General features: G+C 41.7%; 1 protein-coding gene across 2 annotated transcripts; it reads right to left on the minus strand.

The window, feature by feature from the left end:
- Nucleotides 1–224: 224 nt before the first annotated feature.
- mrpl1 (mitochondrial ribosomal protein L1) lies at nucleotides 225–15,181 on the minus strand. 2 transcript variants are annotated; one of them, XM_070964551.1, is made up of 11 exons: nucleotides 15,160–15,181; nucleotides 14,625–14,711; nucleotides 12,986–13,011; nucleotides 12,903–12,946; nucleotides 12,395–12,653; nucleotides 11,024–11,107; nucleotides 10,584–10,655; nucleotides 9,112–9,223; nucleotides 8,149–8,249; nucleotides 7,514–7,595; nucleotides 688–3,236 (listed from the first exon to the last, which is right to left on the minus strand). In XM_070964551.1, the coding sequence occupies exons 2-11, from the start codon at nucleotides 14,653–14,655 to the stop codon at nucleotides 3,130–3,132; spliced, it is 918 nt and encodes a 305-aa protein (XP_070820652.1). In that variant the 5' UTR covers nucleotides 14,656–14,711; nucleotides 15,160–15,181; the 3' UTR covers nucleotides 688–3,129. The 2 variants fall into 2 exon arrangements, with proteins under 2 accessions (XP_070820651.1, XP_070820652.1); XM_070964550.1 differs by having other exon boundaries at nucleotides 225–3,236; nucleotides 12,903–13,011.
- Nucleotides 15,182–15,259: the final 78 nt, after the last annotated feature.

The following is a 15,259-nucleotide window of genomic DNA, read 5'->3' on the forward strand; positions in this document are numbered from 1 at the left end:
ACATACTTTATTCTCACATTGAGGTCAGATTTAATAAGCAGGGCAAACTGAGGTAAGGTGGGTTCACCCTCATACAGCTCTGGTTAGAGCCACAGAGACTTTTTCATGCTAATAAGAAAAAGATAAATAACATAAAGTAGATATGGTTATTAAGTTATTCATGGTTGGTTCAAGGGCTCATCAACCAGATAGAGAACACTTCATCTGTACTGTTTTCCTTTTTTATCATTCACTGGGCTTTTTATTTAGTGTGATTGAAAGTTGTGCTGACTGTTATTACTCTGAAACGTTTGCTGCTCAGACACTGTTAGCCTTGGGAAAGATTGTGCAAAGAGGGGAAGGGAACATTTGTAAATAAGGTGAAAAAAAGTCAGTAAGACAATCTATTGATGTATTGCAACTAACAAATTACTTTCAGTGTTGATTGATCAAACTATAATTTGATTGACATCTTTAAATGTCTTGTTTTGTCAGACCAACAGTCCAAAACCCAAAAGCATGCAATTAACAGTTATATAAAACAGAGAAAATCGTCATGCTGGAGAAGCTCAAACAAGGAAATGTTTGGGCATTTTGGTTTGAAAAATGGCTCAAATGACTAATTGATTATCAGAAGGTTGCCGACTAATTTTGTAACAGCTTATCAATTAATGAACTAATTGAGACAGAGACCAGAAAGTATCGACTAAAACCTCAGTGATCGAATATAATGTTACATTTCTTTGCAATTATCCTTTGTCTTCACAGAGGTCAAAGTTCAAATGCATCAGCTACATTTCACAACATTACCTCCCAGCTGTGTCTGAATGAACCATGTCATACATGTCATTTTCATGCTGTAGGTTTCTCTGTATGGAGTGAGCGTTACATGAGCGTCTGTGCAGCGTCTATCTTCAGAGCAACAGAAGAGGTTGACATCTTCCAGGACAGATCAAAACAACAAGAATCAGAATGAGAGCTTCACAGATAGACTGCAAACATATATGAGGAATACAGGCTCATAAGAGTCAAAATAGCAACAACAAACAACTTTTATGAAGCTCCTGCTTGTTAACAAGACACTCGCTGAAGGCAATTTCATCATTTTTACTATTTTCTCCACTGCCAAATCCTATCACATTAGCTGCTGCAACAGCCTGATTTCCCCACAGGGACCAATAAAGTTGCAACTTATCACAGTCTTACACTGAATATCAACCTGCACAGCATCAGAGGATGTGTGGGTAATTGGCTGCACTAATTCAACGCACACACACAGTTTGAGACAAACTCTTGCTGTTTGGGATGTCAAATGTGATGTGTTACCTTCCCAAAGACATGCCGCATGTTGTCAGCAGCTCATACTGACATCTGAGGCTGTGTTTGAACTGCAGTGAATGCAGAGATAATGCTTCTGAGGGGTTTGAGAGAGCAAATCTTAAGGTAACAAGTTGTGCAGACAGCAACAGGAAAATAAAGGTGATAAAAACCAAACAAAAAGTTTTATTCGCTGGTTCAACATGAATCTTAAACATGAATTCATAAAGATTCCATTCAGTTCAGCTGCAGGAGTTTTAACTCAAGGACTAAAACCAACCTAAACTCAGCATTTTCTGCTGTTAAGACATCACACAGGTGTGGGATTTCTCCCTTCAGACCTGCTGCTATATCAACATTAATCTCCATCACTGCATTTCTCCTTCAAGATATGAATGTTGACTCAGAGTGATGAACGGATGAGAACTTTTCAAGGTCATTAAGCCATCTTCAGCATCTCTTAAGGCCTCAAAAAGCCTTTAAGATTTACTTTTTTTTAAATCAGCCTCCCAGTAGGAGCCACTGAGCGCACGCATATACTGCAATGAAGGTCACAAGATGGTTTATATATTATGAATGAGTACATCAAGTGTTGGTGTCCCCTCATGCCGTTATGAATTATTGAGTGAAATATTCTGAGAGGGAAAAAAATCTAAGTACTCCTCTGGTGACAATGTTCATATTTCCGATTAATTCAGCAGCAACAGGTTGCAGGAGGCCCTCAGTGTGTTTCAGTGAGGGGTCAGCAGCAGCACAGGCTATATCAATACTGCCTCCTGGTGTTTACATGCAGTACTACACTGGGGTTATCCTAATAGCTGTTTGTGGACACACTTCACAGTCATTACCAAACCATGGCCATTAACCTGCCACTGCAACAGCCTCCACTCTGCTGGTTTCAGGTTTTCCACCAGATTTTATGATCTGGCTGCAAGGATTTACTCCCATTCAACCAGGAGGGCATCAGAGAGGTCCAGCATTGATGTTGGGTGATAAGGTCTAAGCCACAGTCACTGCTCCAGTTCATCCCAAAGGTGTTGGATGAGGTTGAGCCCAGAACTCTGTGCAGACCAGTCAAGTTCTTTCACACCAAACTGGGGAAAACATTTCTTTATGGAGCTGGCTTTGTGCACACAGCCGTCGCCATGTTCAAAGAGGAGAGGGACAAACACAAACTGCTGACACAAAGCCAGAAGCAGATTATTGTCTAAAACATAATTTTGCAACATTTTCCTTTGTTGGAATTTACGAGCTCAAACCAGCAAAACAGCACCAGGCCTCATCTTATTAGATCACCCAATATTTTCCCTAAAAGACTACTTTATCACATTCGAGTACATTTGGGAGTGACAAATCCAGAGAATGATATTCAACAGTACTATACAGATATTTGGATGTTATGAGGTATTTGCAGGTTTTAGCAAGCAGAATTAAAGACTGGCCAAGAAGAAGATATTTCAGGCTTTATGTGGAGGAACAGATTTAAAACCCATGAGGTCAAACTGCGCTGAGTAAATAAAAACATGACCAAACATGCTCTGTATGAGGATAAAGAGCTGGATTTGAAATCCTTCTTTAAGTATTAATTCAGACAACACACTGAAACCTTTCTCTGTCCTCCAGATGTCCTGTAAAACAACAACCGTACAACTGATTTATGGGTTGTAGAGGGTGATTACAAACACAGCTCCCTTCTTTCCTGCTCACCTCGTATGTTTTGTCCTCTTTTTACTCTCCAGGGATTTTTTTAAACAATAGGTAACAGCTCTCAGGAGCCAAAGTCAGAACAAAACAAATACTTTAATACAGTGTCTGTACACAACGTGAAAGCGGTCATTCCTCTTCATCTTCCGCTGCTGGTCTTGGTAAAACGTCTTCGCTCTTGAACCACAGAGCTTCACTTGACTGACTGGCGATGATGGCCCGCTCGATGAAGGGTCCTGAGAGGAGGAAGAGGACGAGAGGAAGAGGAAAAAATGTCATCATTAAGTTTAAAGTCAGTTTAAAATCTCAGATCTGAAAAGATGGAATCAGTGAATTTTTTTTGTTGTGTCTGACACTAAAATGATACTTTGTTCAAAACCTTGTTTGAGAAACTGATCATGATTGGAGACGACCACGGTGATGTGGAAACTTGAAGCCTCCAGTGCACACACAGAGCACACACAGTGCACACAGTGCACACACAGTGCACACAGTGCACACACAGAGCACACACAGAGCACACACAGTGCACACAGTGCACACACAGAGCACACACAGTGCACACAGTGCACACACAGAGCACACACAGTGCACACAGTGCACACACAGAGCACACACAGTGCACACACAGAGCACACACAGTGCACACACAGAGCACACACAGTGCACACAGTGCACACACAGAGCACACACAGTGCACACAGTGCACACACAGTGCACACACAGTGCACACAGTGCACACAGTGCACACAGTGCACACACAGTGCACACACAGAGCACACACAGAGCACACACAGTGCACACACAGAGCACACACAGTGCACACAGTGCACACACAGTGCACACACAGTGCACACACAGAGCACACACAGAGCTAGGACAGGCAGCTTGTCCACCAGTTGCATTGTAGATTTCTGAATGAGGGAGATCATTTTAAGATTTTTGAAATAAATAATTGATTATTTTTGGTGGAAAAGGGATATCAGAGAAATTAGCATTTAAAGATGTATCTCCAAACATATCTGGAAGGGATCTTTAAACATTTAAAATGAAAAAAATCATATCTGAAGTGAACAAAACCAGGCCACTGTAATGCTGGTAAACCAGTCTACACCCGGCATGGAGCTGTTCGACAGAAAAATGACTTTAAGTTATTTAGAACATAAAACTGTTTGAGTCTCCCTGGATGACAACACTAAAAAAAAGCAAATAAATCAGGAGCTTGAAAACTACATATGAGGCTGAGCATCAGGTTGCATGAGATCATGTTGCCTTCAATCTCTCTCTCACCAGCTCATCCTCCCTCTCTCTTATTTGAAATCATGCACCAGTTTCCCGCAGTCTTTTCTTCCTCTCACAGATTTACTTAGGAATAGTAATTTCAGCATCATTTTCCCTGTTGTCTCCTACTTCCTGCATTCAGCTCTATATTTAGCAGCATGTACTTTGTGCCCTTTGGGATTTTTCTTCCCCTCACCCACATGTTGCATTTCTGTGCTCTTTTCTGAGTTTTAAGCATTTATCTGTGAAGTTTCTTCTTGTTTCTGCCCACGCTGCAGCCACTGGCTTCTGTCCAAATGACTCTTAAAGACATTATGGAAAATAAAGCTGTTCACACTGCTCGTTCTACTCAACAGTATGCATTCTGTGCGTTCACATCTTCTGCTCCTTGATTTCTGGGTGCGGAGGTAATTAAATTCTGCCCCGGGTGCTTGTGCACCTCTTGTCAGGAAGCTGAACTGCTGCATAATGTCTGCTGGCACAAACTCAGAGAGGGCTCTCCGCTGAAAGACTTCAGAAAGGCCCAGGTGGCTCGGCTCCTCGTGCCGCCTTCATCGCCAAATGTCGCTCTGAGTTGAAAATTGCAGAGCAGGGACGAGGCGCCGAGTGAAACGTCTCACTCGGCTACTGTGGCGCAGGGCGTGCTTTCTGCAGCCGGGCGGGTGCAGCAGAGCGTTAACACTTCCTGGGTGAGCGGTGAAGAGTCCCACAGGGATCGTCCCGCAGAAAACTGCACAAATTCATGGTTGCTCTGAGCGAAGCATCTGCTGTGAGCGCAGTCACAAACACACACACCTGCTGCTCGTTCTCTTTGGTGTGAAGCAGAGTGAAAAAGTTTAATGGCTTCTGCAAAGGAAGTTTTCTTTCTGGTCCCGACTGATTTGTTTGTCTGATAATTAGCATGACGTCCCATCGGCCATGAGCCAGGAAGCAAGCAGTCTCTTTGTTGGATTGAAATCCTGAAATCCTGAAGCTTTTCTTAATGTTGGGACATTTCTTCTTTTTAACATTTTACCTTTTTTCTCTTCAACTGCTGCCCTGACTTGAATACGGCTCTTGTATCCTGTATCTGGATCCAGATTAAACATAACCTATTATCAAAATAAGGATTGGAGAATGATCAGCCTTGGTGGAGAAAGGCTCTGGGTGCTCTATAGCTTCAGTTTTTGTAATGTGGTTTATATTTAGGTTCTTAAATCCAATTAAAAGTGATTCAGGGCCTGTTGACAAAAATTACAATGTGTAAGCAGCTCTTTTATTGGGCAGAAGAGAACATAAGGACGAGGCTGCCGCTAAGGATTTGTCGACTGTTTGTCCACGCTGCATGATTTTACATTCAAAAGCCCAACTACCACTTTCTCCCCAAAGCCTTTTCTACAGTTTGTGCTTCTCTAAGTGCAGGAGAGATAATCATGAAAATCAGAACTGATGTAGTCACAGCAGCCAGTAGGAGGTAAGGCAGCACATATCAGCATGCTTTCACACACAAGGTTTCGTCAAAATTTGGGAGCAGTTTGGCTAAAAAAAGTGCTGATTTGAAGGTGTTTCCAAATATGATCGAAGCAACTGTACTCGAGTCAACCTGAACACATTTCCTACAAACTGGGACATTCAGAGAGAGATGAGAGCAGTGCAGTCCTCAAGTCTTGATGAACAGCCACTAGCTTTAGCTTCTTTGCTGCCTCTAACAGAGGGTCCTGCCCCCCTCAGCCATGAGTCAGTCCCTCCACCCAAACACTGGACTACACAATTATCCTGCATTTATATCAACTGTATTTCCTGGAGGTCATTGTAAACAGCCATCACTTTGTTGACAAAAGGACTACAGAACAAAACATCCCTAACTACAATAGTGGCGCTATGGTCCTCAAGAGAGAGCTCCAAGAAAAACCGGACAGTGACGAGCTGACATGAGAAGCTTCAGGTCACACAGGGCCTCACATCTAAGCGCGTCCTCACTCAGCATTTGTGGGAGCTCTGCAGTTTGCTGCAGTTGGGACACTGTTAATGACGTTTTATTCAGCCAGCTCAGAATCAATTAAATTGTAGATCATTTAAGCCTCTCCCTCTCACGACAGCCCATTAGCTGATGATTACACTCTGCATCTTATTATCGAACGGAGAGTGAAGTAAATGTACAGAAGATCGGAAATGAATGAACTCCAGCAGGCTGAATCTCTAATTCCACTCTGCTCGGTTCACACTGTGAGGGCGGCCTCCGCAGGGCAGTCTGGGTCTGGGTCACCTCCTTTCAGTGTTTTAAAACTTTCTTCACGTTTTAATTTCACGTCCTCCTGGACTACACATCATGTGCATTTCACATTTCAGCTAACAGTTTCAGCAGTTTCAGATTTTTCCTCTTATTCTTCCGACCATTGCAGGCCGCCATTAATTTCCATTCATTGCTGCACACAGAAGAGACCAATTAGAAACAGGTTGATAGGAAACCTCATAATATTTTGACGAGAATGAATGCAGACTTTATGTTGATTTTTGCTTTTCATAGTGTTCAGAGCTGAATAGAAACTGGTGCAATGGAGGCTTTGAACAGTCGAAAAAGTGCAATTAACATAGATTTAAAGGGGATAAGGGGATAGATCTTTTAAATGCATCCAGCACATGTATATAAAAACACATTTGGAGATTTGACTTAACTTGCATGTAACACCCAGGATAATCATTTCATTTCACAACTCCTCATCCACTCGTATCCCTTCTTTCGAGCAAAACATGGATTAAACACACGAGTTGTTTTCCAATAAACTGAGTGAAGAACACAGTTCACCTGTGGATCCACAGGACGCCCGGCTGGCTGTGAGTGCTTTCCAACAGCTTCACTGATGTGTGTTTGCCTCAACACAGTCGAACTACGGGAACGTGAATCAACAACTCGCTTTCATTTTTGAGGTGAAAAAGTTGAAATCACAGCGGAGCCTGGATCACTCACACAGAGCACCTGGCTGACATGTGGCTGACCTCCTCCCTGTTGTCTCCATCAGTCTGGCTACACCAGAGAAACTGAACCATCAAAACCAGCCAGCAGATAAAAGCTGGCACTTTTTAAAAGCTTCTTCTCTCCTACAACCTTTTTAGCAAATAAAAATCAATCAGCAAGGTGTCACTCTGTCCATAGGGGCTGTCAGAACAAGCACATCTGCAGCCGCTGACAGAAGAGGAGCAGCCCTGAGGGAACTTTACGTCATTGGTTGAGCTCGTGTGTTGGTGGTCATACCCATACTGGCTGGTCGGTGGGAGCAAACATCAATCAGGATCGCTTGCAGGTTGGCAAAGATGTGTTCTCTGGGCATGTCGAGCTGTGCAGAGGAGAGAAAAGAGTGTTAAATAAAACACGCTTTGAGTAAATGCAAGTACAGTCATGACTTTCTGCCTTCAAGAGGTACTTTTAGGTTGTATTTTCAACATGAGATCTGAGCTGGGATCAGTCCTGCGAGCTCCATAGGCAACCTACAACAAATATAAACGTGCTCGATTTTGTGTTTTCCGCATTTCAAGGCCACACAGATGGTCCAGAACATAAGACTGAGATCAGAAAAAGACTGAAGCGCTCACACAGGAACAAAAGACGACGCTAAAGCTGATTCAGTATTTCATGCCCAGTACAACCCAACATTCCCACACTGCTCCTCAGGGTGCACGGATTTTCTGCTCCAGTTTCCTGTGAGGAATACAAACTTATACTTATTTCATCAGAATTTCTGTCTTAACTTTGACCACTTTAACTTGAAAGATTCAAAATGTAAAAATGCCTCTTCTTCCCTCGACGCTGAAAGCCTCCACTTTCTTGGTGTCGTTGACAGACGTGCGTGCATCCTCACATATCTTTACTCAAATACAGTAAAAACGTACGGTGGCTATCTGGGTCCTGACGTAGCAGTCGTTCTCCACCACGTAGTCATGACCTGTTTTAAACAACTCCAACATCTTGGGAATGTGGGTGCCGACGGTGCCTGAGAGAGAGAGAGAGAGAGAGAGAGAGAGAGAGAGAGAGAGAGAGAGAGAGAGAGAGAGAGAGAGAGAGAGAGAGAGAGGATCAGTCCTTATGTCCTCCATAGTTATGAATAGATTTACACTTTAGACAATTAGTTGTCTTTGTTGTCTTAAAAGGCTGTGAGTGCTACTGCAGTAAAACCGTCAGCTGCTGAATGAGCCGCAATAAGAGTGACGAACGTCAATGAAGCCACGACAACGCTTCAGTCCAACAGGCAAAAAGAGAAATTGTCCTTGGTATCACACACTGATATAAAAACCGATTTTACTTTTGTGAATAAGAGCAGGTTTTAAATCCCAATACTTCTTCACATTAGGGCTGTTAAACCTGGCCAAAAATGACGCTCAAATACTCCCCCTAAAAAAAGTTTTTAAAAAAATCACACAGGTTGCACTGGATGATTTCAACATCCCAGACAAATGGGAGGAATTCTGATCACATTATTATCTCATTATTTTCCAATGTTTTTGCCTCCAACTTACAACTATTTTTTAAACCAGATCAGTTTAGAGTGGGAGTGCTGCAACATAACGTTTATCCCTCCAGACAATGTCACACGGTCAGCGTACGTCCACTAAAAGTGTGTTCTCCACTGACAGAATCAGATTGTTACTCTAAGTGTCTGAGTAAGAGTAAGATCCTTTTTGTTTAACGTCGCTCTCGCCGAAGCCACCAGACTCCATTTACAGAAAGACAAATTTTAGCACCACAAAACACACTTCATTCACACTCAACATAAACAAAACCTGTTGAACCACCAGCTCTTGATAGCCCTACCTGACATGATTTCAACAGTCCAGCTCGTTTAGCGCTGAACTCACCTCTCTTGCTCTTTGGAAACTTCTTCCTCAGCTTGTTCTTCAATGGTAGAATCTTGGGCAGGATATCTGGCACGGCCACATAGAAGTCTGCTGAAATCTGGTCTTCTAAGATCTGGAAGTGAATACAATCAGGTTAGATTTAAGTTTCAAGGCTCCAGCAGGGAGTGTAAGCGACATTTAGATACAAACGCAGACAGAGTCTGAATGGCATGCAATGAACAGAGCAAACAGTTGTTGACAGATTTAGAGTTTGAAGCGGACGTGTGACCGCTTAATTTGTCCCTCCTGTTCGATTTTCTGACAAAAGCTCAGATCATGTTAATGACTTTAGAAGCCAATAAATAACAGAACACGGCATACAGCAGTTTTCTGGCTTCTTCATACCTATTTTACACATATAACAAAAGGTGATTGGCAGACTTTTATTAAAGATGATAGAGGCTTCCAATGTTGTAGCTGTGTGTGCTAACATGTCTCGCTACCTTCTCAAAAATAACTCACAGCAGATGCAGGTGAACCATTGGCTGAAGGTGACTCAAAGACAACATTAATGAGACATTTACTCATCAAGAAAACAAAAGACAGTCTATTACATGTTATCAGCTTCACCAAATTAGTTATTTGCAGCTACTGTGATGTAAGATGTTTCAACTATTTTGTCTGCCTTCTGTTCAATACACAGCTGACTATCTATAAGATCTGAAAGTTTCAGGAAGATGAAGCAAAATCTTTACCAATAGAAATCTTTTATATTGTTTCTGAATTGTTTCCACTTGTGAACCATATATGATGTGTTCATGTGCTTGTGATTGTGATTCACTGCTGTGTAACCAACTGCCCTTTGAGAATGAATGAAGTGATTGATTGATTGATTGGTTCATTTGAGTGCTCTCTGAAACAAACACAGGGAGGAAAATGGAACAAGACACTTTCTCCTCTGCCTCAGAAGCTCCCGGTACAATGCCTTCCCCCTTGTGTACAGTGACCCTGTAGTGAAAGCAGTGCATCAGCAGAACAACAGCAGCAGCTGCAGTCCTCTGTCACTGTCAACAATGGCTCTATCCAGCCACAGTCCGGAGTAGACATGACTTAGATCAAGGCATTACAACCTCCTCTGCCCTGGTGGCTGCTAGTTTTACTGCATAGCTCAGGTGTCACGTGTGTTTAACTGTGCCCATTTGAAAAAGAGTGTGAAATCTTCAAAAATGTCTTAAAAAGGGCAACAGGACCAGATGATGTGGCTGAAATCAATATCACAATAGATATTGATATTTATTACAATATAGCAGCTGTGGTAACTAGTTGTAGTCCTAAGCAAAGAAGCTCCATTGTTATCAATGCTTCAGACAAAAGTCTTAAAATGCCATGTAAATCATACTGTTATAAAAATCCAGAGAAAGATGACAATTTCCTCTTGAAGGAAAAAAGAAGCTTGATCTGAACTTCAAGCACGTGGTGTTTAACCTACTCACCGGCTGTATGAGCTCTGTTCCTCCAACACGCACAGCTCCGTGCTCCTGCGCCACTTTAGCTTGATTAGCATCCTGCAGAGAAAAATAGAGACAACGTTAGCCACTTCAATCTGATTCGGGTGTGTCAGAGTGCGGCAGACCCCACCGATGTCATTCATTAAGGTCGTTAACATGCGCATTTAAGTTACAACCCACAACCTGCGCAGCTCGACAGGAATATTAATCAGCTCCTGCTCGTAGGTTTCTGTGATCTAACTGGCCTCCGCACAAGCCCATTCATTACAGACAAACGAGGTGACAAATGAAAGGTGCTGCTGCTGCATATCTGAATCATGCTCAAACAATATTAAAGCAATTCATCAGCAGCAGGCAATCAATTGGCTATGAAATTAAGATTTAGTGAGACTAAAGGGGGAGAAAAAATAAATACAAGTTTTTACCTCAGTAAAAACTAAAACTTTGTTAAGCTCAGTCTTGAAGCGGTGCGGTAACTGAACCGTGCTGACGAAGGGGTCCACTTTTTTCTGTGAGGGGGAAAAGAAGATCCAACAGTTACAGTTTTCAACACTCAGCATGCTCAAGCAAATAACAGATTTGGTGGAAAACATAAGAAAAAAGGCCACAGACCAAGCTTAGATAATCAAGTATTAAATCTTTTCTGCCACCACTTCAATTTTTCATTTCTCTGGAGTGTTCTTAATTCATTATGTATAGGAACACTGGTTGTGCATAGTTCTGCGGAGACAGACCAATGAGAGAGAGGCTTTAAGTAGTGAATACATCTGTGTCATGTGGACATCAAAGCAGCTCTGCAGTCCTGTGATGTGGAAACAAGCTCGTGAGGTTTTTATTCCTCTGAGTCACGCTGTTGCTGATGCTGATTAACCAAAACTGCTCATGTTGCAAAGGCTGATGCAGGAATTATCACTCGGATCTGTGTAAGTGAGGCATAACAGTAACAGGCAGGGTGGGAAAGCACCAAAAATAAAACAAAATAAAAAGACAGTCAAGGCTGCCAAGTCTGAGTGCTAAAACTGGTCTCAGACATTTTGGCATGTGATCAGTTGATGAAAAAGAATCAGCAGTGACTAAAAACTGAAGCCTGTATCCAAATGTCCACACTTCCCCACAGATTCATCAAAGGAGCTGAGGGCCGCTCTAATGCACAGTTCATCATTTCACTTCACTACGTGGAACTGAGTGTCAGAGCTTTAGGTGCAGATTTGACCAGACATGGTTCTGCACACATTTCCCAAAATTCATAGCAATACAGACGTGACAAATTTAGCTATTGGGCCCAAATGTTTCATTTCAATTTGAAGATCTAACTTGTTGTTTTAATGTGTAGTTTGGCAGGTGTTTTGATTATTTTGTCCATCCCATTTACATCAGTGATGGTAGGTTAAATAACAGAAACACTTCACTGTATAATGCAATACAGTTCAAGAGCACCACAAACTAACAGGGCTTCATGAAGGACTACTGCCGGACTGTTTTAGACTGCATTAATTTTAGCTGAGTGTACCTAATAAACTGGCAAAGGAGTGTACATCAGCCTGGCCAATTTATCGGTCAAAATCTGTGGTTAGGCAGGCAAATGTTTACAAAATGCATCCTAACAAGAATAAAATCTGACCACCTATAAGTGTGATGATTTCATGTGAGAATAATACACTAATGTGTGCATTATAATGTAATAATGCACACATCCTGAAAAAAATGACCTATGTTGGAGGACTGGAGGAGCTGTGTCTGACAACTTCCTGAACTTCTAGCATGTAGAAAGAGCACTGCAGCGTTGGTGCCACTACCTTTTTGTCCAGTTTCATGACTAGCCTCAGATCGATGTAAACAGGCTGCCTGTGGGGAGTGAAGTCCAACGCTTGAAAGTTCTTCAGCATGTCGATGGCGTCTGCTGCGCCATAGACCGTCCTGGGGTAGTACCTCATAACGTACACGTCATCCATCGGTGCCCAGGCCGTCTTGCTGAAGGGCTTATGTCTGTCTGTGTCATCAATTACCCTCTTTTCTTTCACCTTTGTTTCTTCTTTCTTGTCTTTCTTTTGTGCTCTGACAAACAACAGAGAAGATGTTACACAGAGAAATATTTGGGTCATCAGGCCTACCTATATCTTCTCTCAATTTTATGGTTCACATGAACAAAGCAGTTCTAGTGGACAGCTCCATCGGCTAAATGTGCCAAACTGTTGGCGCTAAAGCAGAATGACGTTGAAAAACAGCTCCAAAGTTAAAAAAAAATCCTCTCCGGATGAAGATCTTCCAAGTTGGTGTTAGCAAACACGAGGTCTGTAAACTCACCTAACAGCAGCAAATGTCCTGACAGGTAGATTCCTCGGTGCAGTCAGTGAGGCGCCTGTGTAGGCAGGACCGCCGGCTCTCAGCAGCTGCCTCTGACATCCTGCTAAAACTGAGAACGACAAAAAAGCTGCATAAGAAATGAAAGCAGACACACGGCACAGATGATGACCTCCAACTGCGCGCGCACGCACACACACACACACACACACACACACACACACACACACACACACACACACACACACACACACACACACACACACACACACACACACACTCTGTCTGTGTGACACTGAGGTGTTTCCTGTGACATTACAAAACACACTTTAATCTCACATAAACCAAGTGCACCAAGAAGTATCTGTTTAATTCTATCAGAGGGTGCCATGCAAGCGGATGGCAAGCATAACAAAGTCAAGCTTGGTGTATTGGATATAGCTCAAATTATGCAGAGAAATGCTTTTTAAGATCTCAAACAAATTTCTGTTTTAAAAAATAATAGAAAAAATTAAAAATAAACATTGAAACATTTGACGTGAGTGTATGTCCAATGCAAAGCATATGCATCAGGGCTGATCTCTACCAAACTGAAGCAGATCAATGTAAGTGATATTTGCATGAAACTGGATTTACTTGCTAATATTTGCATGTGGAGGAAAAATCTGCCTGTGACAATGTTTTTTTTATCAAGGTGACAGCAAGCTCGGTGATTTGCAAGACAAATTTAAAGCTCGTGTGGAAACTGGGCACTAGTTAACATGGCCCCAGTGGTACCTCTAAGCCCACCTTCGTCAATGGGAAAATTGAAATCTTTCTGTTAATTATAAGTGATAAATCTCGGGGTGCCTGCAGGGATGCGTGCTGGGAAAAGCTGTCTCTGGTGTGGTTGTACATCTGTTTCTGTTACAGCTTCGCTGACTGTGTGCAGGATGCAAAACAAATGAAGTAAATCACGTTTAACAGGAAAATAGAAGTTTTGTGGTTAGTCCTGGGGAGGCAGAGACACATGATATGTGTGCAGAGTTTGAATGTAACCAATGCGAAGACACAGTTTTCTGCATTACCTCTTTTTGGTTCGTTAAACTCTACTAACACCGAACCTGCGTCCAGAAACCTGATGGTTAAATACGCCCTTTCTTATAAGTAAAGACTCGTAACCAAAATAACATTATTTAAAATCTTGATTGGATGATTTATGCAAACTCTTACATTCGTCACACATACGATTCACCAAAAAACAACTTCATTGAACAAATGTCGACCTTTATAACTCGTTGGCGCTTCGTGTCAACGCCCACCACGACTTATTTTGGTTCAAGGACTCAAAAGCAAACAACGATGAATCCACCGAAGAAAACGTTCAATTCATTTTACTAACAGCTGCCTTGTAAATTAGATTAACGCCGAATTAAACGGAAACTCTCCATAATTCGGACACAATCTTGCATAATATTGTGCGATGTGTTATATTCTTCAATATACAGGAGGGCAGAGAAATGGCACATATTTGGGAGGTGTTTTGCAGTCTGTACTCGTCATCCGAGTTAAGGAGCGAGCAGGACTGCACGCAAGCTAGCTAACTCTAATGACTGGTTTGCTCTTTCACCGAAACGACAATCCACAGAGGAAAGTCTAGAAGAACTAGCACTTCTCTTAACGAATACAAGGCCTGTTATTTTACTGACAGTAAGACTACAGTAAATTACACAAAAATCAACTGACCTTTCCACATAGTCCGCGTGCAAGTTGCCATGTTTGTGAATGTGGCTGGTCCGTGTGAAAACAACGATACGTGTAGAACAGTTCCACCTGGGAAATAAAATCTCACATACAGTCAATTTAAAACCTCAAAACCTACACAAAATACTAAGTAATTATGTAGACTTATTTAGATCTACTTCCAAATTCGGCATACAAATCTTTAGCGACTTTAGTAAATCTTTGATGTGTCGGAACATTTTGTCATTTCCAGTATCCACAGAGAAATTGGTAATACAAAATTTGAATACACAAGAAAATGTTCTTGCTCCATGAACTACACGCCGAATTTTCCAGTGGCTCCTTGATATTCTAAAAATATAATAATATATAAAATAATATATATATTATATAATAATAATAATAATAATAATAATAATAATAATAATAATAATAATAATAATATAATAAAAATATGATTCGATCCTCTGTAATCCTTGTACCTACATAATATTAAAATGAGAAATTGAATTTTGTGTCACCTTGAACTAATACTTACTGGTGAAAATGCTATATTCACATGAGGACAATAACCTGCAGCTCTCTCATAGCGCCCTGTGTTTTATTCTACTCTTAAAGTTAAATCTCAGTTATGACTT

Source organism: Chaetodon trifascialis, chromosome 6, assembly GCF_039877785.1.
Source record: "Chaetodon trifascialis isolate fChaTrf1 chromosome 6, fChaTrf1.hap1, whole genome shotgun sequence".
NCBI classification, from domain to species: Eukaryota; Metazoa; Chordata; class Actinopteri; order Chaetodontiformes; family Chaetodontidae; genus Chaetodon; species Chaetodon trifascialis.